We start from the raw sequence: 22054 nt of genomic DNA, 5'->3' as shown, positions 1-22054 counted from the left end.
CGCCCGCCGTTCGAACAGCCTGTCAACAATGTCCAATTTTGGGAATTTCATGAAGAATGGCTGGCACCCTGAGAAGGCGGGCACTACCTTCAAGGGCCAAGTGGTATGTCACCGCCCAAACGGGAGAATGCAATTCAAGTTACAGTGACTGACCGGCGGACACACAGAACGGACTTTTGGGCAGGAATAAGGGCGATCGTGAGAATGAGGGTCATGTAGCCCGGCCCCTAACATCTTTACAAGATCCTGCATCATTTGCACCGCCGCCGAAGCGTGTCCCAGGCCAGAATCCCCCCCCGCCCCCGCCCTCGCGTTCGAACGCAGCGTCTCCAGGAGCACCGCCGCCGCCCTATGACAGCTCAAACCGATATACTGCCGATCAGCAGCAGGAAGAACAAGAAGAGGAAGCGCTGCCGCCGCGCCCGTATCGTGTTGATACAACGGGTCTTTCGACGGCTCATTTACCGCCGCCGCCAGGGAGAAAGGATGGCGCCGATGGGAGAACACCGGTACCTGGCCAAGCCGCTGCACGGCCACCGCCTCCGAGCCTTCCCCCAAGACTCCCGCCCAGAACCCCATCTGCCTCCTCTACGGTTACATCAGCTGAGTCTCCCGCACCGGCCGCATCAAGCGGCGGTGGTGGGTATTTGAACCAAAATGCGATGAACAGGCTAGGGGCGGCAGGTGTATCAGTCTCGGCACTGGGGATCGGGAAGACTGCCCCCGAGCCGCCGGTCCGATCCAACGCCGGCAGCCCTGCGCCGCCTCCGCGCACCGGCGCATTTTCACCACCGAGTGGGCAGATGAATGAGTTGCAGAACAGGTTTGCGAAGCTGGGCAAGTCCTCGAGCCAGTCCTCGAGCCCCCCGCCAACTGAGGGCACGACGATGGAGCAGAAGCAGACTGCCCTCCGCACCGCGTCTAACTTCCATAAGGACCCCTCATCCGTCTCAATGGCCGATGCCCGCTCCGCCGCGTCAACCTTTAACAATTTCCGCCAACGACACGGGGAACAGGTCGCTTCTGGGGTGAAGAGTGCGAACAACTTTAATCAGAAATACGGCGTAACCGACAAGGTAGGGAAATACGCCGGCCAACTTGGCCAACAACAGACGGGAACCACGAGCAACACGGGTGTCGCCCCGAGCCCGTTGTCACCTCCGCCCGGGCTTGTGAGCGCAATCGGCAAGAAGAAGCCGCCCCCACCGCCGCCGAAGAAAAAACCCCAGCTAAGCGGCGCACCTGCACCCCAGCCGTCCGGACCTGGAGACGACGATGAGCCGCCCCCAATCCCCTTGGCAACCAAGCCAACGTTCTAAGCATGTTGAACATCATCACGTACAACCAAGGCGGCTTCACTACCCAAGTTTATAAGGCATGCATCTGTGGCGTTTTTGTCCTGGTCAGACCATCCTACGGGGTGGCCCTCATAGAAAGCTGTGGGCTCAATTGGGCACAGTATCGTAGTTCACCTAGAATGGGTTCATTTTGAATACGGCCAACACCGACTGCACTTTTAATTTTTTGCTTGCTACGGATTTGAAGGGATATATGCCATAGCAGATGGGCGCTGTAGCAAGGTGTTTAGACTCCAAAATGGATCCAACACCGAAAAAATCTGGAAAACAGGAACGCCCCGTCAAGATTTAAACCTTCATACCCTCAAGACCGTGCTTCCAGACAATGATGTAGGGGGTGACACCGTCCTCACGGTAGTTAAGGAGGACGACACTGTCCGTTCATTAGCAAAGCGGACGAGAGTGGATAGAAAAGGGAAGGATGATTCTTACATTCCGTCGGGGTTCATCGACTCGCCAGTGTAGAACTCGAGGTCCTTGAAGTTAGGGAGGAGCTTCTCCTTAACGTACTTCTGGGCACCCTTCTCGAAGGCGGTGATCTCCTCGGCGGGGGCGTTCTTCTCCTGAAGAGCAGTCTTGACAGCCTTCATGTAGCCTGCGAGTAGTAAACCGTGTTAGCTGGTGCCCCAAATATCTGTTACTGGGGGACGAGCTTCACATACCCTTGAGGTAGGTCAAGTAGCCCTTCTTGTCGAACTGGGTGGACTGAAGACGGAAAGAGTGAACGATGTTGTTGACCTTGACCTCAGCGTCCTCAACACCCTCGTCGGCCTCCTCAGCGGAAGCGTTGGCGCCAGTGTCTGCAAATCCGAAGAAAAACTCGTCAGAATGGTTTGCCCTTTTGCTTTCTTCAATCGGAAGCGCGCGCGGGGTAAGGGCCCAAGCAGGGGGGTATCACGAACCGACGGTAACGGCGCCCTCGGTGATCATGGCGCAGTCAGCCTCGAAGACAGTGCCATCGATCTCCTTGAGGTCGAAGGAGTCCGAGATGATCTCGTCTCCAGTGAGGATATCCTGTCCGAGAAATGTTCGGTTAGCCCAAAAGGTTCCCCCCTATTAAAAACAACAATTTTTCCCCCGCCCCAGTGGCGGGGGTTTCTGAAGGAGGGGTAAAAACAGCTTGTGGGAGAGCCACGCCGCAGGCTGCTTGATGGGATTTCGATTTCGAAAAGAGCGTACCTTGTAGATAAGCATCTTGGCGGTTTGTCTGAGAAGGTCGGAAGGTAAAGGGTTGGCGAGACGGGAAGTTCGTTGTCTGGGTCTGGAGAGAGCAAGAAGATCGAAGCAGGAGAGGGGGGTTCGCTTTTGAAGGGCGAAAAGTGTTCGCAAATTTGGTAAGTGGGAGACTGTGTTTGGTGGGGTTTTCGGCGCTAGTCTATACTGGGATTGGCGCCGATTGATGGGCGCTTTTTTGTTAGAGATGTTGCTGGAAATGCTAGACCGTCACTAACAAGGCAGCGGGCAGCCCGAAGGCGAGAACACTGGACTTGCGGGCGAAACGTGGGACCAGGCACTGTGCGCGAGCCTGATGTATTATCTCTTGGATATCACAGACATTAACCCGATGGCACTTGAACCTTCCTAATTTGAGAATTAAGACTCTCTCTATCGAAGTCAGAGTGCTGATCAAGGGTCTGCGGCTCTGAGCCCGCCCCATTGTTGATCAACCCACAGCATCAAAGAAGGCTATTCTCGTCGCCCAGGATACGCCGACCTGGCTGGCGCATGCTATAATATTCGGGGCGAGCTTGAGTGTCTTACCTAAGCCTCAATCGGCCTGACAGCGCCGTTGCCGCTGAAGGGCCCTGGACCGATATCCACACATCATGTCCGTTCAGGTTGCGCCTGGGATAGCCTCAACCGCGTTCTGCGGATGAGCGGCAGCGGTGAATCAAGCCCAATCTTTGGTCCGATAGTCTCTTCTTATCACATGAACCCTTCTGACAGGGAACGTCGTCTGGTGTTGTGTGTTTTAAGAGAACTCCAACAAATGGGGCCGAGTGGGATGGCTTCATGTTCCAGTCCGCCTTTGGAACAACGCAAATCATCATCTCTGGCATCGAGTATTGTAGAGCCCCCTCTCTCTCCTTGTAAACTTCACGATTGTGCTCTCGTCCGTATCATCTAAGAAACGCTTGCTCAATCACAGAGTGGGCGCATGGCATTCTGTGAAATTGCCTTACATAAGCCCCCTCTTCAATGCCAACACCGTCTGTCGCTTGGCGCTCGGCGCATCGCGGTGTACGGCTTACTTAAGGCACCGGGTTGTCCGCGTATCCACGGGAGCGACAGGGGTGAGCCCGGTGGGCTGACACGGCAGCGCAGCAAACTGATCAGGGGCATTAAAGAGAGGTATGACAACATGGCATGCCCGCCGCAATTTACGCGAGTAGCTTCGTGGACGTTGGGCCGTTTTGCTCGTCATATGCAATAAGCCCATGAACAGATCAAGGTAGAGTGTGCTACATTTCGAAGCACTCCACCAATTGATACAGATTCAGCGGACGCACATTGCCAATTTCCAAAGGCTGATCAGCTTCGATGCACCAGAGAGAGAGCATTAGTGGTTCGATCTGTGGCAAAACCGGGAGACCGTCGAAAGGCGAGAGGCCCGCGCCTTTTCACAAGCGAGATTGATAAAAGCGCATCATTCCTGGGCCTTAGTACAACGCCGAACGCCCGTGAAAAAAATTGCCCGCCCGCCCCGACGTTGCCGCTAAGACTCACTACGTACCCATTACGGTCGGTACCTTTAATACCTGCGGGAATCCGAGCACAAAGGCTCCGTCCGGGCAAGCAGGTCCTCAACTCAGCCAGCATTAACACCTATTTTGCGCGCCGCATTGCGAACAAGGACCAAGCCAGTCGAGGCTAGTGAAACCTCGACCAACTCGCCACAAGTCTCCCAACCCTCGTCTCCTCCTCCGTCAGCCCTGCCGCTTTTCTCTGCTTTGGCAACTGCTCCCCGAGGATTGGCATCTCATACATCCAACTCTCGTCCACTCCTTATACACCAGCCGCACCGCCAGCGAGCTCTCCCTTTTCTTTACCTCGCCGGTTTCATTATCGACCTTTTTAAAAGACCTTATCGTACTTCTTGTATTCAACACCCCAATTAACTCGTAATCCCTTTGATCCGAACCGACCGAACCGAGCGACCCCGGCCATGGTAAACCAAACAATCCCTCCCACGATGGCGACAAACTTCACATCGACGGCCGGCGACCTCCCGCCCCTCCCGGCCTACACTCTCAAGCCTTACACGCAGCTCATTCCCGGCCTCCCGGATGTCTACCTGCACCTCTTCCTCCCCATCGTCGTCTACTGGGTCCTCTCCATGTTCTTCCACTTCATCGACGTCTACGACATTTGGCCCCAGTACCGCCTACACACCCCCGATGAGATCTCGAAGCGCAATCACGTCTCCCGCTACGAAGTCGCCCGCGATGTCATTCTCCAGCAATTGATCCAGGTCGGCATGTCGGCATTCCTCGAGTACATTGACGAAGAGCAGCTCACTGGCCGCGAGGACTATGACGTCGCCGTCTGGGCAACCCGCGTCCGCCTCGCCCAGCGCGCCCTGCCCACCATCCTCGGCCTGCTCGGCCTCAATGCCGCCTCCATCTCCAAGAACATGTCCGCCGCCCACCCCTTCATCGCCGGCGCTCTCGCCGGAGGGCACTACCCGTTCCTCACCACCGAGCTTGACGGGTCGCATGCCGTCGTCCCCGCCTTCGCCGCCTGGGAGCTACTCGTCGCAAAGGCAATCTACTGGCTAGTCATCCCCGGCTTCCAACTGTTCGCTGCAATCTCCATTTTGGATACCTGGCAGTATTTCCTCCACCGCCTCATGCACGTCAACAAGTGGATGTACAGTAAGTCAGAAAGACATCCCTTCCCAAGCTGAGACCTCGGGGGGGACAGCCGGCGCGTAACAAACGGCAAGACTAACATGATTTCTCTCAGCAACCTTCCACTCGAGACATCACCGCCTCTACGTCCCCTACGCCTATGGCGCCCTCTACAACCACCCGTTCGAGGGTTTCCTTCTCGACACACTCGGCGCCGGTATTGCCTTCCTCTTCACGGGCATGACCGCCAGGCAGGGACTGCTGTTCTTCTGCCTCTCGACCGTCAAGACAGTCGACGACCACTGCGGCTACTCGCTGCCCTGGGACCCCCTGCAGCACATCACGAGTAACAACGCCGCCTACCACGATATCCACCACCAGACTTGGGGCATCAAGACCAACTTCTCCCAACCCTTCTTCATCTTCTGGGACCGCGCCCTCGACACAAGGTACAAGGGCAACAGGCAAAACCGCGTCGTGGAAGCTCAGAACAAGGGGGCTGCGGTTGCTGCTAAGTCCGAATAGAGCGCACCCCTCCCCCGGATACCTCGGCGATAGGGATCCGTGGCGACGACCATCCGACGAAGAAAAACAACACATAATTAAACCTACAATTAACTCTTCGATTCTGTAACTGCGTGGCCTTTTTATCTTATTACTTCGTCCCCTTCCAAACAACAAAAAAAAAAGAGTCAAGACTGTTTTGGATTGGATGTGCCACAACATTGGGCCAAAGAAACAACAAACCTCCCTTATACAACACGGTAGCTAGGGAAAGCATTGGGATGAGGCGTTTTTCATGTCAACAAACAACGTTCGATTAGGGAGAGGGGGGAAAGCAGGTCGGGCTGTCCCTTTTTATGTTTTGGAACTGTGACCACGAGAGCGGACAGACTGGGTTGGGTTTGTATTTCCACTGTATTCTCGTAAGCATGCGAGTCTTCTTTTTTTTGGGTGCTTGCAGTGATGCGCTGCATCCCCTTTTTTTATTACTTTTTTGAGATGTTTTATTCTCTTTTGGAAGGCGTCGGCTTTTATTTTACCATTTTTTTCATTATTTTATCTTGCGGAACGTGCACACGAATTTTGGGAGGGCGTAGGAATCATCTCACTCAACCCGCCTACACTACATCAAATTAATGGACAATAATAATTTCCTGCACTGCTGCTGCGGTTTCGCTTGCACACCTGATATCCCCGCCGGGCGACGTTCCTTTTTTTTTTTTTTTTTTTTTTTTTTTGCCAATGTGGACTGCTACTGCTTTTACGCCCGCGACGGCGATCGGATTTGATGTTGGCGCCGCATCGCCACAGGAAAAAAAAGGGGGAGGGGGGAGGGGGAAAGGATCGAGAGGTTGGCATTCGGAGATGGGGACTTGTAACTTCCGAAGAGGTTCTCGGCCGTCCGAACGCTTGGGACATGATCTGTCAGGCGCTGTCATCGCACGGCGTTTGCTGCTACCCAGTCGCCGATGAAGTCATCGGCGGCAGCCGCGCTCCCTGGGAGCGGGACCACCCGACGATATATTTGGTGGTTTTATTTTTGTTTTCCTCAATCTGCACTGGGGATTTGGGTCGTGCGAGCGTTTTGAAAATCATTAAACAGGACCCGAAGCACCAAGGGGGGCGGGAGGAGACATGAGAAGCGCTGCGCAGCCAGTGCAATCTCGGGCGCGCACAAGAGCCGTTGGCTGGCGGCGCGGTGTGATTGTGGCCCCCCGGCCGTGCGACGCAGCACTAGATGAAGCTCCCAAGAAACGAATATCACGTTTGTGCGCGTCGGGCGGCGCGTCATGGCCACGACGGCCCCCGTGCTCTCCAGCGACGGATTGTGAAAAGAAAGCAGGGGGAGCACTGGAGTGTTTTGCGCCCCCAATAATCGACTTGTAATTTTGACAGGCTCGGGGACGCAGGTCTCGGGGAGACAGGGGCATTTACTGCGGGTGAAGACCATCGATCTTCGGAATTGGTGACATTGATCTTCGTCGCCAGCCTGAGAATCAGGACGGTTTCATCACCTAGGCCTGCAAGCCTGCTATTGTTCAAAGGGACCATTGGCTAAGGGCATGTGATTCGAGGTATCGTATGTTGGACGCAGCTTGGGTATCATCTCCCGAATAAGTACCGTATGGTTCCTTGGCACCGCACCGTTGGTTACTATGTACAATTTCTTCGCGCTCAATGGTTTCGCACTCTGGCGATTAGAAGCGAGAGCTGGTGAAGTCGATTGGCGAAGTACCTAGAAGCACCAGCAACCGCAATTCATGAGAGCGGGGAAATTGGTCACAGACAGGGGTTCATTACAATGTGGCGATGGTTGTGAATTTCCGAGGGTTGGGTTGCAACAGCAGTCCATGAGCTGTCGGCACCTGGCGGCCAATCACCCCCAAATTTGTCTTGGTGCACTCTGCTCTTCCAAGGAGGATTATTTGGGACTCCAGCTATCACAACATCTTTGGTAGGACCGGGGAGAGCTTGGATAAGATACTAGTAGAGACGAAATACAGACGTGACAAACATGTTTTCTGAGGCGTTGAGAGGATGAACCCGAGCCGTCGGAACACGGCAAACATATTGATGGTTCCAGGCACTAGCGCCTGATGCTCGCCCAGTGAGGAATTGCAAAACGAGCCGGCTGCCGAGTCGAGTTGCGACGGGTTTCGATTTGACCGTGACCATCGACTAAGGACTGCAGGTGGCAAACTTTACAGGCAGAAACGGAACTAGAACGTATACCGCCGGCCGAGTATTCTATATCCTAACACCGACAATCTGCATCCTTCTGTTCGAGATTAAAGTTAAGCTCTGAGACCAGGACGATGGGCTCGAGAAGATGCCGTCGCAGGTGTGGCACGAGCATAATCGAGCAGCCGTCATGTCTGTTTGAGCTATCGCCGAAGTAACAGTCAGACGGTCGGCGGCAGTCTCGGAGGCGGTGGTGACAAGGTCTTGAGCTTGAAATGGGCAGCAAGAAAAAGCATACGGCCTTCGGAGTCATGTACGGCAGCCGGCTTATACGAGAAGCATCAAGTATCGCAAAGGATAGAAAGGATTGCTCTGGGCATACCCCCAGCCAACATTCGGAGCCTAACGCCCGCGCCAAGACGCAAGCAGGCAACGCCTCGAAATGTCAATTAGGTATTGCGGATACAACACAGAAGCAGTCAAGTAAGTCGGTCGCAGGTCAGGGGAGCCGACTCAGCCTGCGGTTATTAGCGAGTAAGCTGTTGTCTTGGCATGTAACCGTTGCTATTAACACCATCCTCCCGGCAGCGACCGGATTCCAGGCTCAATGTCGACTCAATGTCGACTCAATGCTGTCGTGTCATTGATACTAAGGTGCCTCTAGAGCTGTGGCAGAAGTTATCGACTGTAAAGCCATGCGGTGCTAATGCAGGCAAGGCCAAGAAGATGCGTCGACGTTTATTCTGGGACTAGAGGTGTGATAGGGTGTTATGCACAACACCACACAAAGAAAGCAAGGTTCTGCACCTGGTGCCTTGCGCAAGTGCGCCCATGTGGCTGCAGCTCTCCCTCCACAGCGGAGATACCGCAGCAGGTGGCCTGTACGCCTGTCAAGATCCGGTCCGAGGCGATGGTGATCATGCCCACTAATGCTAATGTCCCGTCGACGGACTTCAGGTCGGCGCATGTCCGCTCTGAATTGGCGGTTCTCGATGCGTCTATATGGCGGAGAGTTGATAGCAGCAACGTCCGTCGGTGGTTCGTAGGCGGCGGAAGCGACATGAGCCGGGGACACCAGCAGGCCGTCGGCAACAACTTGCAGGATGCTAATTGTCAGTACGCGTGCGAGTGTGAGACATCGGCGGTCGAGACCGTGGTTTGCAAATTCCAACGAACGGCAGTCGATGTATGGCGCCGAATGACACCTGGCATTGGGACAGCGGACAATGTCTTTGTCCTTCCAAGGACTGGTAGGTAGGAATGAGGGGGCCGACCGAGGGTTATGTCATCTTGGATCTTGACTCGGTCCTCTCAGGCCTTGCTTGGCTGAGGCGGCCGAGTCGACGAAGCAGAATGAGGTTTGTACCAGATCAACATCTGGTGACCAGAACATGGCGGTTGAGGATGATACTGAGCAAGGACCGTCAGCCTCCCGGGCAGGGGTGGAGCGCATCATGTGAGGTACGAGACTAAGAACGATGCTTGCTTTTTTCACGTATGTCGCGGGGGTCTCACAACGGTAAGCACGCCGTGTTTGTGTGTATCCGGTGACGCATTTCGTGAGGAGTGCGAGGTGCAAGGTATATGATGGTACTTCATAGGGGAGAAGAGCGGGCTCGTCGTCCCATGTAGTGTACGTCTGGGGACGGGAAGCACTGACGCTGAAACGAGGCACTGCCTGTAGCTGTAGACATGCCAAAGCACAGATTATATCCCAGCTGTATACGGAGTACGCGGTCATCAATTACAGTCCGGCTGGGCATGTCGTGACTGATGACGACGATGTTGTGTTTGATCATCCTCGATGCTACTCCTTCCCGTACCTTGCTTAAGGCCTGTCTGCGTATACTGTATACCGGTGTCGTTTGGCATGGTCAGGCAACGCAGGTTGAGACGTACAAGATGAAATCTGACAAGGTGGGCAGTCTCGCCGTGGAAAATGCCTTCTTCTGCACCTTGGCCGGAGTTCGGCGTGGGGCTGCTTCGGCGTGACAAGGGTCAGAGATTGATTCGTTCTGGGCTGCTACGGTTCGCCGGCTGAGCGATGTCAGGGAAGTGTAAGTGGTGGTCGGAGAGAGGAGAGGGGGGGCAGAGGGGAGAGGGAGGAAGGATAGGAATGAAGGCAGGAAGGAAGGAATACACGAAAACCAGGACCCGAAACATCGTCGCGGCCATGCTCTCTGTACTTGCTCAGTGCCTGCCTCTATCCCGACAATGACGGTACGTCTCAGGAAGGTCCTTCCCAAGGCTCCCCCTTTCCCCCCTTAAGTGCCAGCGAGGTGCATCATCTTAGGTTCGCCTCTCACTCTTGCGAGGGATGGTCGTGCTTTCTAAAAGGGGAAGACAGTCGCGAAACTGAGGCCAAGTACGGCCAGAATACAGTCCATGTAAAGGCACAATTTGCTCGCTCTGACGGTCTCTCTGCAGCCAGCTGCAAGTGCGGAACGCAGGGCTCGGATCCATTGCCACCAGAGCCGTTCCAATCTGGCCATGGTTTCTTTATTTTTCTTTTTCTCTCTTCGCGACTTAGTCCTCATCCCATCCCGTGTGCATTCTTTTTGTTTCCTGCCCCCCTCCCCGCCAACAAACAGCGCGAGCCATAGCCAATCTCCGTCTCAAAGCATTCGTCTCTTGCCGTGAAAGAAAGAAGCTGCCCCGTCCATCAACCAACCGCTGCCGTTGCCTGTTTATGATTTCTGAGACGGCACCGACGCCAACATTACCAAAGTCCCCTGTCACCTTATTCCCTCTTAGCCAATCCCCACGTCGCGGTACCTTGGATGTACGGACCTTAATCTAAGAATCTCGCCCAATAGATCCTCCCGCACGGTAGCACGCCCCTGTTCCTGCACCCGGCACTCAACCTCGAACGAGGACAGCCCACATGGCCTGACGAGGCTTCGCTAGCCCTGGCCATATTAGCGCGCTGCATGAACTGGGGCCTAGGCTCGTTCTGGAGTTGGCCCTCTGGCTCTAGTGTACACTATCCGTACTGCAGTCTTTACTGCCACCCTGCGTCAGGAAAGGTTGGCGCCGCCCAAGCCCAGGGCTCTCCTCTTGATCCTGTGCCAGCTCGAAGCCACAAGCCATTTGGCCAAAGCCTCCGAATCGCCCCCATTTGTCCCAAATTTGGCTCACTTAATGCTGCTTCCCTTCGCCATTGACGCCTCCCAAACCGGGTCTCACGGGTCTTGCGGAATTGCCAGAGGCGGGGCTTGCGGGCTCAAAGCGCTCCTCCCGCCGCCAGATCGAGGAAAGGACCGGCATCGAATCCACCCACTTCTTGTTCTGCCTTGCTTTTGTTGCTGCTCGACGAGGTCATTCAAATACCCCGGGAGACCCTGGTTTCGCCTTCACCCTCCACTGGCTCCTACTGCGCCGCCAGGGACCTTCTGCTGCGACTCTCTAATTATTCTCTCACTCGCGCTACTGCTTCAGCTTACAGCATCCTGGAGCCAGCTCCGTCCAAGGCCCTCACTCTCGAGACGTTCCCCAGTTCCGTCCGAGGTTCATGTTTATTAGACGTCGACTTGAAGAAACTTCCCTTCGACACCCTCAGCTCGCACTCCGACGTACATGATCGACAGCCAACCAACCTACGCTGCACGCGACGAGGTACCTAGCTTACATCTCAACCTCTAACACGCATCTGCGCAACCTCAATTCCTCCGTTACCCTGCCTGTTTCCAAACCCAGAACCGTACCTGAGTAGCCGTATTTCCTCTGCGTGCACAGTTTCCGCCCGCTTGTTTCTCTAAGCGCTCACCAGTCAACGATCGTCCTCACCCATCCAGACGGCCGTCACGGCGCTTCCACGCCCATCCCGCCCCGTCCATTGGCCGGCAAGCCCATCCTTCAATTACAAATCTGCCTTGCCCGTTCTCAATCCGGTGCTGCTCCGCGTCTATTCCGACAGAATGGGACTGCTCCTGGCGTTTCATTGATATCGAATTGGACTGTGGTATCCCAACCAACGCTGGCCAAGTCGACTTACACCGCGCCAGTTGGCCCGACGTGCAGCACCAAGCCTCCCATTGCGCCAACAGCAAAGGCAGCACTGCGGGACACCCATTCCATCATTAATTGAGACATACACCCCGCGACCCTATTTCTCTCGGGCTTCTGCCCATCCTGTTTTTCAGTCATGGACCCTACCACGACGCTTTTTACCTTCATGCTGTGAGTCTTTTGGACCTACTGGTCATTTGTTTAAGTCGCACTCGTTTTTCTTTCCTATTCGCTGGTCGAAACTCTGGTGTCGCTTTCGCTCCAACCCGGTCCGATCAACACATCTCCGTTCGAAGTCGCATAATTGTATGTGTGGGCAGTAACCCCTCGTCCCATCACCTCTTACACCTTGGTTCTGCCCGGCACTTCAACGGCTGCATACACCAGGCGGCGCGAAAGTTCGCTGCCTCCCCCTTGTTTAACATTCTGTACGTGTCTTCGATTATCCCAAAGGTTCGGGGAGGGCATTCGGGGATCGGCGCCGAAGTTTGTTTGGCTGTGTTGTACCCGTCTGCTTGGGCTCATGTTTCGAACAATGTCGGATGGAAAAGTTTATATCGGGCGTGTGCTAGGCCTGCCTCCCCGGCCCTAGGTTGCGCCCGTTCCTCCCCTTCCACCCACCATCACCAAAGCCCAACGGCAGCCTTCCGAAGTCTCCGTCAAACGCTTCCTAAAGCCAAAATTCGTCGGCGGTCTCGGTCGGCACCCTTACCGCTTATGGGAGAGGGCAGGGGAGCAGGTCTGATGATCGGCGTAGGCTTAGTGGCTGATGTCTTGGCCTCACATCGCCGCTTACAACTTCTTGCATGTCCTAATGATTATATATATAACTCGCTGGGCCCCGGTTCATTTTGCTAACCCGCATGGCTATATAGTCAAACGCATCCAGCAATAAGATCAGTACACTTGGTTGGATCCTGGGACAACTTCTCCACGCCGTACATCATGGAACGAGACATTCGACGAGATCGCGGCCAGTGGCGCGGATGCCACACATTCAAAGACATAGTTCTGGACGACGACTTTGCTGCGAGGGACACGAAACGCAATGGTGGACTGAAGATGGGACACACTTACTATTACTATGTGAGTGATTGAGCTGTATTGCTTGGCAATCCGGGCCACTAATGACAGTTCAGTATGAGCTTGATGGTATTCAGGAGACTCACAATCCTGCACTGCCAACAACTACCCAATGCCCATTCCTCCCTGGCCAGACGGTCAACACTATGGAGGTTCCTTATGAGATGGCGGAACGCAAGCGAAGTGCGTCGCTGGGCTCGCTGCGTCACGGAGAGTACAAGACCATGAACCCCGAGGACAAGTTTGTCACTCCCCGGCCCCCACCACCTGTCCCCGGTGGTCAAATTCAACGGCTTGGGTCTGCGCCCAACGTACAACCGCACAGAGCGATTTCGCGATCTGAATCAACATCGCCCCCGCCATCATGGCGCCGGATTTTCAACAGGAAGCCATCAATAAGTCGTCCCAGCGAGCGGGGTCGACAGTACGAAGAGGAGGATCGTCCTCTTTCTCCTTTTTCGAACCTGGACGATAGCAGAAGCATGGCATCTTCCGATGGCAGCCGGACTCGTGACCTTTCTCCGGAGTCTCTACGGCGGTTCCTTTCCGATGATAATCCCTTCTCTGGCGCAACTGCAAGCCCGTACGGGCGTCCCACTGTTGTCATCCCCGATGACATTGCTGAAGAGAACGACGACGACGAAAACTTTGCCAATTCGGCTCTCTCAGATATCAGCCCCTACACAACTAGCCTGTCACCTCCACCATTTAAACGCTGCCATTCTGATAGCAGCATGACCACTGTCAATCCCACCAGGGTTCTCACCCGCGAGAAGAAGTATTCGCCTCTTCCTCCTCTGCCAATCAAGGAGCTAGAGAACACACCCTCCGCTTCCCGCTTTTCCTTCTCATCGGATTCGAGTGTTGCCTCGTCCGTTGTCACCCCCGAGGATGAGACCCCCTCATTTTACGATTCTACCGAAGAAGATCGCTACTCAAATGAGAGCGTTACCAACTACGTCCAGCCCTTGTCGCTACCCAGCACAAGGAAGCCATCCCTGGAGCAGAATTACAGCTTGCCCCGAGCCCATGGTACCAAGCCCCATCCTCGTGTCCAGACCGTCGTTGCTGCTCCCATCGACAATGGGCTCGACGACTTGGTCAACGAGATGGGCTGGATGGTCGACATCATCCGGGGCAAGGGCATCTAGACGTCATTCGTCAAGATGTCACTTATACGAATGATTCATAATTACCGCCGTACATAATGGAACCCTAGCAAATGCAGGGTCACATAGACGGAGTCATACTACAGATTATAGAAACACAGCATTGCATTAGCCGCCCTCGCCCTAGAGGTTGCAGGCTGGGTAACACTTGTGACTAGAGGAAATAGTCACACACAACGAAAAAGGATTTTTGAACGGAGTTCTGGACGGAATATACCCATGTCATTTCCCCTTTTACCACTCCCGCATTTGGCATTTACGCCAGCGGCGCTTTTGGAGTGGACATGTTTTAGCGACTTGGGGACAATGAACTCAAGACGACAGGAAAAGCTACCATGATTTGGCGCAAATTTGGATCGGGTCACCATGGTTTGGTGTAGCAGACTTGGACATGCTGGTCTGATTGTACGAGAGGGGTGGTTACATGGCGGTGTCATTTGTAACGATGTACAGTTTATTTAGATGCTGAAATGAAACATCTGCAATGACTCAAAAGGATCAAACTAACGTCTGCCGTGAGATATTGACATGTGTCCTAACCACACCTAGTTGTTAATTGTCAACTGATAAACCTCCAGCCAGCAACGTTCGTCCTTTCTAAGGCCTTTTCAATAGGGGGTATTTTCTTATGATGGAGTGAGCCTCTATCCACACGAGGTTTCAGAGAAGCCAAACTGGGTACTATTGCCGAACACGCAACTTAACGAGCAACCACATGTGAACATGAGAGCGCATGTCAGAGAAACCGCGTGGTATGGTTGTACGGCCTCAAACCCGTCAAAGAAGCTTAGCCTGCAGATGATTGAAAGACCCAATAACCACAGCCTCTCCCCCACCCCCTTCTTCACTGGACGACTTGCAGGCCAAGCTTTTTAAAGTGGTTTTTTTTTAAAAAAAAAAAAAAGAAGGGACCCCCCCCCCCAACACCTCCTCGTTAGCTAATAAGCAGGTTTGGTTGCCAAAATTTCTGTCTTGTTCAAGGGCAAAGGATGTGAGAGGATGTATTATTGCAAAGGGGTGCTTATGGGTTTGCTGGTGTCGCCATGTCTATCAGACTCCTCAACTGTCTCTCCTTTCTTTTTCCCCGCTCCTTTTTTTCTTCCCTCAGTATATTCGCTGTCCTGTTCCTCTTAATCATCTTCGACGACAAGGGGGATAGAGTGGGTGTGGGTGTGGTAGGGTTTGGACTGATGATAATGACTCTGTTGCCCCTCCTCTTCCCCTCCGCCATTTCTTGTGTCTTCTCCAAAGCCCGCCAGTCGCAAGCTGTGTGCTCTTTCGGATGGCAAAATGAGCTCATTGTCTCTTGTGACGATGATGTGGCGTTTGGACGGACGGACGGCTAAAGGGATGGCCGGGGAGGGCGGGTGAAGCGCTTGAATTCCGAAGGGAAAGCTGCGAGGGATCGCATTTGCTCAAAAGCGAGGAATAGAGATGAGATGGAGGGCAGCAAGCATTTCGGCCGTTTTACGGGGTCAAACACCCTACCCCAGATGGCTTTTTGCCGTTGGGAACTCCTACTCATCCCGTCTCCGTTGTGCCTCCTGTCTCTTCGTGCCAAGACGGGCAATTTCTGCGGGAAAACCGACGAATGGGAAGGAGATGGAGGCTTCGAAATCTCGATGTCTATGTTTGCTGTTCTATCATTCTATGAACCCCTTACATCCATCCGATGATCCCGAGACGGGTGGAGGGAGATGTGTTGGGCGGACGCGTCTGGACAGTCGCGTAGCTCAGACGACAGAGCGAGTAGAGTTGAACGGGTAGACGGGAACCCGATATCGAACACGAGAGCTTATTGGGGATTTCAAGATCTGCCGGTGGGAAGCAACATGGACGAGAAGCAGAATATCTACGTGTGGATGCTGCCTTGGAAGAGAAGCTTAAAAAAAAAAGAGTGTAACTAGTAGGCGTGTGTGTGCGCGCGTGTGTGTGTGCCACTGACCCTCGCTGCTACGCAGGTTCACGTGTGCGTGTGTTCCGCAACATGGGCGTTGTGGTTTGGCGACGTCGTCATTTTCCTTTCACTCATGACAATGCACGCCGCCTCAAAGCATTAAACACGAGTAAGTTGAGACTCATTTTAGACTTCCCAAGGAACAGGGGGGGAGGGGAGACAGAGAGCGTGTACCTCTGTGTGTGTGCCTGGACCGAAGAAACGTCCCAACCTGTGAGACCTGACCAACATAATAAACGGAAAGTAAGTTCCACACCTCCAACATCCAGACAAATTCTTATTCAACGTTTTTCATGCCCTCCAGCCCTCTAACGGGTCCCGAACCCCTTGACACCTCAATATCATCTCAGGACCGGGGGGGAAGAAAGCTTGTTTTCTTTTCACTTTCCTCGGGATATTGTCCCACGGAGTACTGTCGAGCTTTGCAGGCCGCACTGTTACCATGGGACGCATCGCATTGAGCTCATTCGTGTGTTGGTGCGTTCTTCAACGAGTCGCGGGTGTGATCAAGGGATGGACGGGGCCGAGAGTGAAGCAGTTTTTGTATTGCTCGGAGCATCCCCGAGATTTCAGGGGAAACATCCACAGAATGCGCCCTGAGGTATTATCACATATAATACATAATTACAGCCAAGACGGCGGTTCATTGTAACGCCAGGCCAACAGAGCCTAACAGCAGACCTCCTATGCACCGATGCCTTTTGACTTTCCCACCTTAAACCCCAGTGTGCCTGTGTCAACCACTCGTTCCGATCTGATCGGTCGGAGCCTAAAGATAATGTTCAGGGCGTAAGCGTCTGATATCTTCCAAACCGCTTCTCTCTTGTGGACCTCTCAACTGCTCGGACAGACGTCCCGTAAAGTCTACCGGTACCCTTACTCAGACGGGAGTTACGACCGGTGCGGTAGCTGGTTGCAGGGCAGGCTCGGCGTCTGCCGGTTTTGGTCCCTGGTCTGGGGTCTGAGCTTCGCCCGGCGGCTGCGGCGGCTTCGGCTGCGGCAGTGCTAACGGTGACGGTGTAGGCACCGTCGTACTGTCCATATTCGGCATCTGTTTTTCTTTCTCTCCCTCCTGAACGATAGGTGTAGCCTTGTCTACTTCAGGTTCTTTCTTGTCGGCAACCTCTCCGTTGGTAGGATTGGCGGTCTCCTTGTCCATTTCCTTCTCCTCCTTCTCACTCTCCTTCTCCTTTGGCTCTTTGGGTTTGCCCCCTTTCAAGAACCTCTCCGGCACACCGCGGGCAGCATAAGTGCAACTTCCGACCCATGCCCCAAGAAGACTGCTCCACTTGTATTCTCCGCGGCGGAGACGCTGGATCTCACGGTAGGCGTAGGCGTTGAAATAAGGTAGGCCCGTCCCGGGGTCACGGTATCGGGCTGGATGGGCTGTGATAACACACACGGGGCGAGGCGCTGGCTTCGCGAGGCGGTCCATCCGCCGTCCAAAAAGAATCTGGCTCTGGACCGTCTTGTCGCGTATGAGAGTCTCGTCAAAGTTGCGGAGGATGAATGCATTGCGCGCAACTTCACTCGGCGGCGGCTCTACCGGCGCGGTAGGTGCTGCCGGCACAGGCGGTGGAGGGGATGGAGCCACTGCGGCTGGTGTGGGCTTGGGCGGAGCGGGAGGTTGAATTGGTGGAAGTGGTGCTAGTGGTAGAGTTGGTGGCCTGGCGGTTGCAGGAGGAGGTGGAGCGGGCATGGAGAGCGGAGACTTATGTTGGGAGGTATTTGGCGGTGCGAGAACGTTCGACTTGGGCTGCGTCGTGTGCTGGGCAAGATGAATGCCGCCCAGAGGTGGAGCGAGAACTGGCGGGGCAAGTACTGGGGCTGCTAGCACAGGCGCTGGTGCCTTTGGAGGAGGAGGTATTGGTGGAGGAGCCATGGGCGATGAGCTAAGTGACGGGGGCGGAGGTAATGCTGGTGGTGCCATCAACCTGGGTTTGTCTTCAGGTCTCGGTGGTGCCAGTGAGGTTATTGGTGGTGGCGGGATTGAAGGTGCTGCCATGGTAAGAGGCCGATCCTCTGTCTTCACTACCGGCGCCGCCTCTGCTGGCGTTGTTGATGGCGATGATGGTCTGAGGGTACCATTCTCAGAGTTGGGTGGGCCAATATCCGTTGATGCTGAAGGAGATGACGGAGTTTCCTTTTTCGACTCGGCCTGGCCATCTGGTGTTGCTGACGAAGGAGGCACCGTTGCCGGAGCCGTAACAGCTGCTGAACCATCGTCCTTCTTGGGCTCTTTCTCGTCCTTCTCCTTGCCTTTTGACTTGTCACCCTTATCCTTCTTCTCCCTCTTCTTACGTGGGGCCTTCTCCTCTTCCGCGACCCTGCCCACGTGCTTCAAGTGGTGCTCCCACTCGCCCAATCCGCTCCAATAGGTAACCACAGGTCCTTTGAGTGTCCGGTTGTTCAGCGCCGCAAGTTTAGCAAGCCGCTCCTCCTCGCGCACCTTTTCGGCCACCTCCCATCTGTTTAGTGACTTCGCGTTTCGCTTCTCGATAATGGCCGCCTCGGCCAATCGTTCAGCTTGTGTCATTGGTGGCTTCTTCATCGCCTCGAGCTTCTTGGCCTTTTTCTCCATTACAGCCAGCTGTTTCAACCGCTTCGCCTCGCGCTCTTTCATCTGCTGATGTAACTGCTCCTTGCTGAGCATCGTAGTTTGCCGAAGTGAGGCACGGATGGGCATATCGGATGGGGTGGGGAGCCAGCTCGTCCGTTCTGACTTCTTCTTAGGTCGTGGCGCTGGTGCAACGGTTTGGTCGATGCGGACCTTCTTTCTGAATTTGGCTGGGATAGCTTCTTCGGCCTTGCGCTTTCGCGAAGCAGCCTTCTTCTCCTTGGCCTGCTTCTCAAGCTCCTTCTCTCCCTCCAAATCATCTCCACGGTTCTGCTCGTCTTCGTCGTCAGAGGACGAATCCATGTGCACGTCGGAGCCGCCATCATCGACATCGGTGAAGCCTTCGTCGTTATCGTCTTCGGCAAACAGCAATTCGAGGTCCGAGTCCGGTTCTTCGTTGGCGAGCATCGACTTCATGCGGTTGCCGGCGGTGGCTCGCTTTTCTCGGCCGGTGGCAAGCCATTCAACCGTTGCTGGGGTATCATTTTCGCTGTCGCTGCCACTTCCAGAGTCCGAAGACTCATCGCGTGATGAAGGTTTGGCATCGTTTGCAGTCGCAGCCATCGCGTCGGTCGGAATCGAAGGAGTCGGATACGCTGCTTAGTCCATTTCTGTCGCGAAATGAATGGTGCGACGTGGAAAGCCGCCTCGTAGATTTAACCTGAAGTTTTTTGTTGGGAGATGATCGATGTCGATAAAAATGCAGGCGTAAGACGCGTCGTAGCTCAGGCACAAAAAAAAATCTAGCAAGGTGGCGGCCGTCACAGGCACTTGTGACGTCTGACCATTCGTCTTTCCAAGGGGACTCCCGTCAGGCGCACGGCGAATCGGGAGCTGGCAAGTTACGGCAAGCGGCCCCGAATTCTTAGTGGGGCTTGAGGGGGAGCTTCAACTCCGCATAACGGGACGGGAGCCGTCGCATCTTGAAGTGCAAGCCAATGACTATCGATAGGAAGTAAAGCATGTGATTTTTATTTTATTTTACTAGCCGCCAGATTTACGCGTGATCCTAAGCGGATTATGGGTCTCGTCGTTTAGCGAAGTGGCCGGGGTTTGAGTGCGAAATGATCTGGCTCTAAGTAGAAATCTAGTAACCTTCCAGGCTATAGTTATTGATTCAAGGCCGGCGTAGCCAGCTGCTATGTATGTACTCCATGACTGAACGCCGTTTGCCTCTAAGACGATGTGATGCTCCAATATCCTTGCCCCTTCCCGATAAAAAATAAAATAAAGAGGCCAGTATGCATTTAATGCACCTGTTTAACCTTACATCTCCTCACTCCAACTATCAGTACCTTGATCAGTATCCTGACTCCATTCTTTGCACCATCCATACCAGTGTCTCCTGCGGCAGTAAGGATCTGATGGAGGCGCCTTTGTGGGCGCTGTCGTAGAAGTGGCGGTAGGTGCGGCTGTAATTTGGTGAGATGTGGTCGAAAGGGGAAGTGCGGATGTGGTAGAGACTGCGTCCTGGCATCCCCAGAACCGTCCTGGGGTCAAGCAGGTCGTCGTAGATGTTGCACTGGTCGTCTTAACGGAAGACGTGGTTGTAGTGGTAGATGTTGTGGTCTTATCCTTGCAACCGAACCATCCGGGCGTCTTGCAGGTCGACGTGGTCGACGTAGTAGTTGTCGTCGTGACTGGGGTTGTCGTCGTCTCATCCAAGCAACCCCACCAGCCAGGTGTTTGGCAGGTCGCTGTACGAGTACGCGTCTTCGATGTTGTCGAGGACCTAGATGTTGTTGTCGTCTCTGTGCCGTTACTTTCATACATCTTCCAGTTGGCGCAATCACGACATTCAGGCGTGCTCTTGCATTCTGGCACGTCATCATATTTCATGATAACATCGTGAATCACAGACCGAATCTTGTGAGTTCCGATTCCAACCCTCCATCCCTTGTCAGCCACAACGTCGTAAACACATTCGGCCCCGGAGTGGCAAGACGATTCCATCGCATATCCAGCAAAGGAACATGTCGCCGTGGCCCCGTTGCAGGTGCCAATATAGATGGGGTCTGCTGTGTGGCCGAAGTGGAAAGCACCAGTGTTCTGACGAGCCTGGTGAACCATCTGATCCGAACCGGGGGGGACTGGAAGACCCAGTCTGCCGGCAGCAAGCGCCTCCGGGACAGCTTCAAACGTGACAACGGGAAGGCCGTAAGTCAGGCCCAAGAGAGAACTGACAGCGCCACCTAGTGAGTGACCAGACAGCCAGATGTTCGCGTCGGGGAAGATCTCCGTGACATTGGAGTACAGTTCCTTGGCTGCAGTGTAGTATCGGTGCTCATCCTTAATTGCTTGTACGACGCATGTGTTGTTGCACGAATAGGTGGATGTGGCGCAATCACATACTTGGTGCCAGGTCCACTGTCCTTGCTGAGCACAGCAGCAGCTGAAGAATAGGTTGTCGTTGATCTTGTCGTTTGTTGTGGTCCCATCGCCGTCGAAAACGGCTGGGGACGTGCCCTTCAGCCCAATAACTACGGTCGAGTTCGTCGCATCCGCCCAAATGTGTCCGCGCAACCCGTCGGTCTCCCATCCAAAGTCCGCGCTTCTGTTATATGGGCCGCCGACCTCTTCCCAGTCTGCCTGGCCCTCCTCTTCGACATATGCGTTCGCGGCCATGAGCGCAAGGCTCAGAACAGTAGCCTTGTCGGTGATGTTGGGGCCTGGGACCTCGTCGGTGGTCCAGTCCGACGGAGACATGATGTTGACGTAGCCGCGGTGCCGGGCTTCGGTAACCATAGGGTCAACGACAGACGGTCGCCGGTCGACCAGACGCTCTATCTTCAGTGGTGTACTTCGAACTTGGAGAGGCATCACCTTCTCCTTCTTGAACCCATCCTCCTCCGCCAACCAGACCTGGGTATCGGCGTCGTCAGCGTGGCGGACATCCTTCTTTCGATGCAACTGAGGATGCCGGTAAGTGCCATGATGGAAAATATGTCGTAGTGTGAAGAGGTGTTCGGCTGAGGCAGGCTGTTGGGTGCTGGGCGGCAGCAGTGGTCCAGGCAGGAAGACTGCCTCTTCGTTGTGTGACGCCTCCCCAACGGATGCCAGTGTTGGCGATACAGCGAGAAACGATAAGAGCAGCTGGGCCGTAACTCTGCCAGCAGAGGTGCATTCGCCCCGTCTCCCTAGTTTCAGTCTCATTTTAATCCACTGCAGAGAAGATGAAGAATAATAGCAGCACAGTCAAGGAAATGCTGACGAGAATGTGGGTGTTGGCGGGTTTGCGTCCTTGAGAGACAGCAGCCGGAAGAGGTAGGTCAATGATGCCGACGTTGCCATGCGAGGACTCGCGCGCCCCCAGATATGACAGCATC

The 22054-nt window shown here is 54.5% G+C and overlaps 6 protein-coding genes across 6 annotated transcripts; 3 read left to right on the top strand and 3 right to left on the bottom strand.

Annotated features, from left to right (window-relative positions):
* Positions 1-28: 28 nt before the first annotated feature.
* On the top strand, positions 29-1319 carry EsH8_IV_000989 (uncharacterized protein; the record flags this gene model as incomplete). Its single annotated transcript, XM_083265879.1, has 2 exons — positions 29-103; positions 168-1319. 2 exons carry the CDS (start codon positions 29-31, stop codon positions 1317-1319), a joined length of 1227 nt encoding a protein of 408 aa, XP_083124774.1.
* A 327-nt stretch (positions 1320-1646) lies between these two features.
* On the bottom strand, positions 1647-2552 carry EsH8_IV_000988 (Mss4-like protein; the record flags this gene model as incomplete). The annotated part of the gene is made up of 5 exons (XM_083265878.1): positions 1647-1731; positions 1791-1953; positions 2021-2158; positions 2261-2372; positions 2538-2552. The coding sequence occupies 5 exons, from the start codon at positions 2550-2552 to the stop codon at positions 1647-1649; spliced, it is 513 nt and encodes a 170-aa protein (XP_083124773.1).
* A 1999-nt stretch (positions 2553-4551) lies between these two features.
* On the top strand, positions 4552-5734 carry EsH8_IV_000987 (sphingosine hydroxylase; the record flags this gene model as incomplete). The annotated part of the gene is made up of 2 exons (XM_083265877.1): positions 4552-5233; positions 5325-5734. The coding sequence occupies 2 exons, from the start codon at positions 4552-4554 to the stop codon at positions 5732-5734; spliced, it is 1092 nt and encodes a 363-aa protein (XP_083124772.1).
* A 6304-nt stretch (positions 5735-12038) lies between these two features.
* Positions 12039-14136, top strand: EsH8_IV_000986 (uncharacterized protein; the record flags this gene model as incomplete). The annotated part of the gene is made up of 3 exons (XM_083265876.1): positions 12039-12073; positions 12778-12988; positions 13042-14136. 3 exons carry the CDS (start codon positions 12039-12041, stop codon positions 14134-14136), a joined length of 1341 nt encoding a protein of 446 aa, XP_083124771.1.
* A 2855-nt stretch (positions 14137-16991) lies between these two features.
* EsH8_IV_000985 (YL1 nuclear protein-domain-containing protein) lies at positions 16992-19292 on the bottom strand (the record flags this gene model as incomplete). Its single annotated transcript, XM_083265875.1, has 1 exon — positions 16992-19292. The coding sequence occupies one exon, from the start codon at positions 19290-19292 to the stop codon at positions 16992-16994; it is 2301 nt and encodes a 766-aa protein (XP_083124770.1).
* Positions 19293-19994: 702 nt separating this feature from the next.
* On the bottom strand, positions 19995-21881 carry EsH8_IV_000984 (triglyceride lipase ATG15; the record flags this gene model as incomplete). The annotated part of the gene is made up of 1 exon (XM_083265874.1): positions 19995-21881. The coding sequence occupies one exon, from the start codon at positions 21879-21881 to the stop codon at positions 19995-19997; it is 1887 nt and encodes a 628-aa protein (XP_083124769.1).
* Positions 21882-22054: the final 173 nt, after the last annotated feature.

The sequence above is a fragment of the Colletotrichum jinshuiense genome, chromosome 4 (genome assembly GCF_051148585.1).
Source record: "Colletotrichum jinshuiense chromosome 4, complete sequence".
Classification (NCBI taxonomy): Eukaryota; Fungi; Ascomycota; class Sordariomycetes; order Glomerellales; family Glomerellaceae; genus Colletotrichum; species Colletotrichum jinshuiense.
Note: the sequence above shows the minus strand (reverse complement) of the source record. Positions and strands in the feature narration are given on the sequence as shown.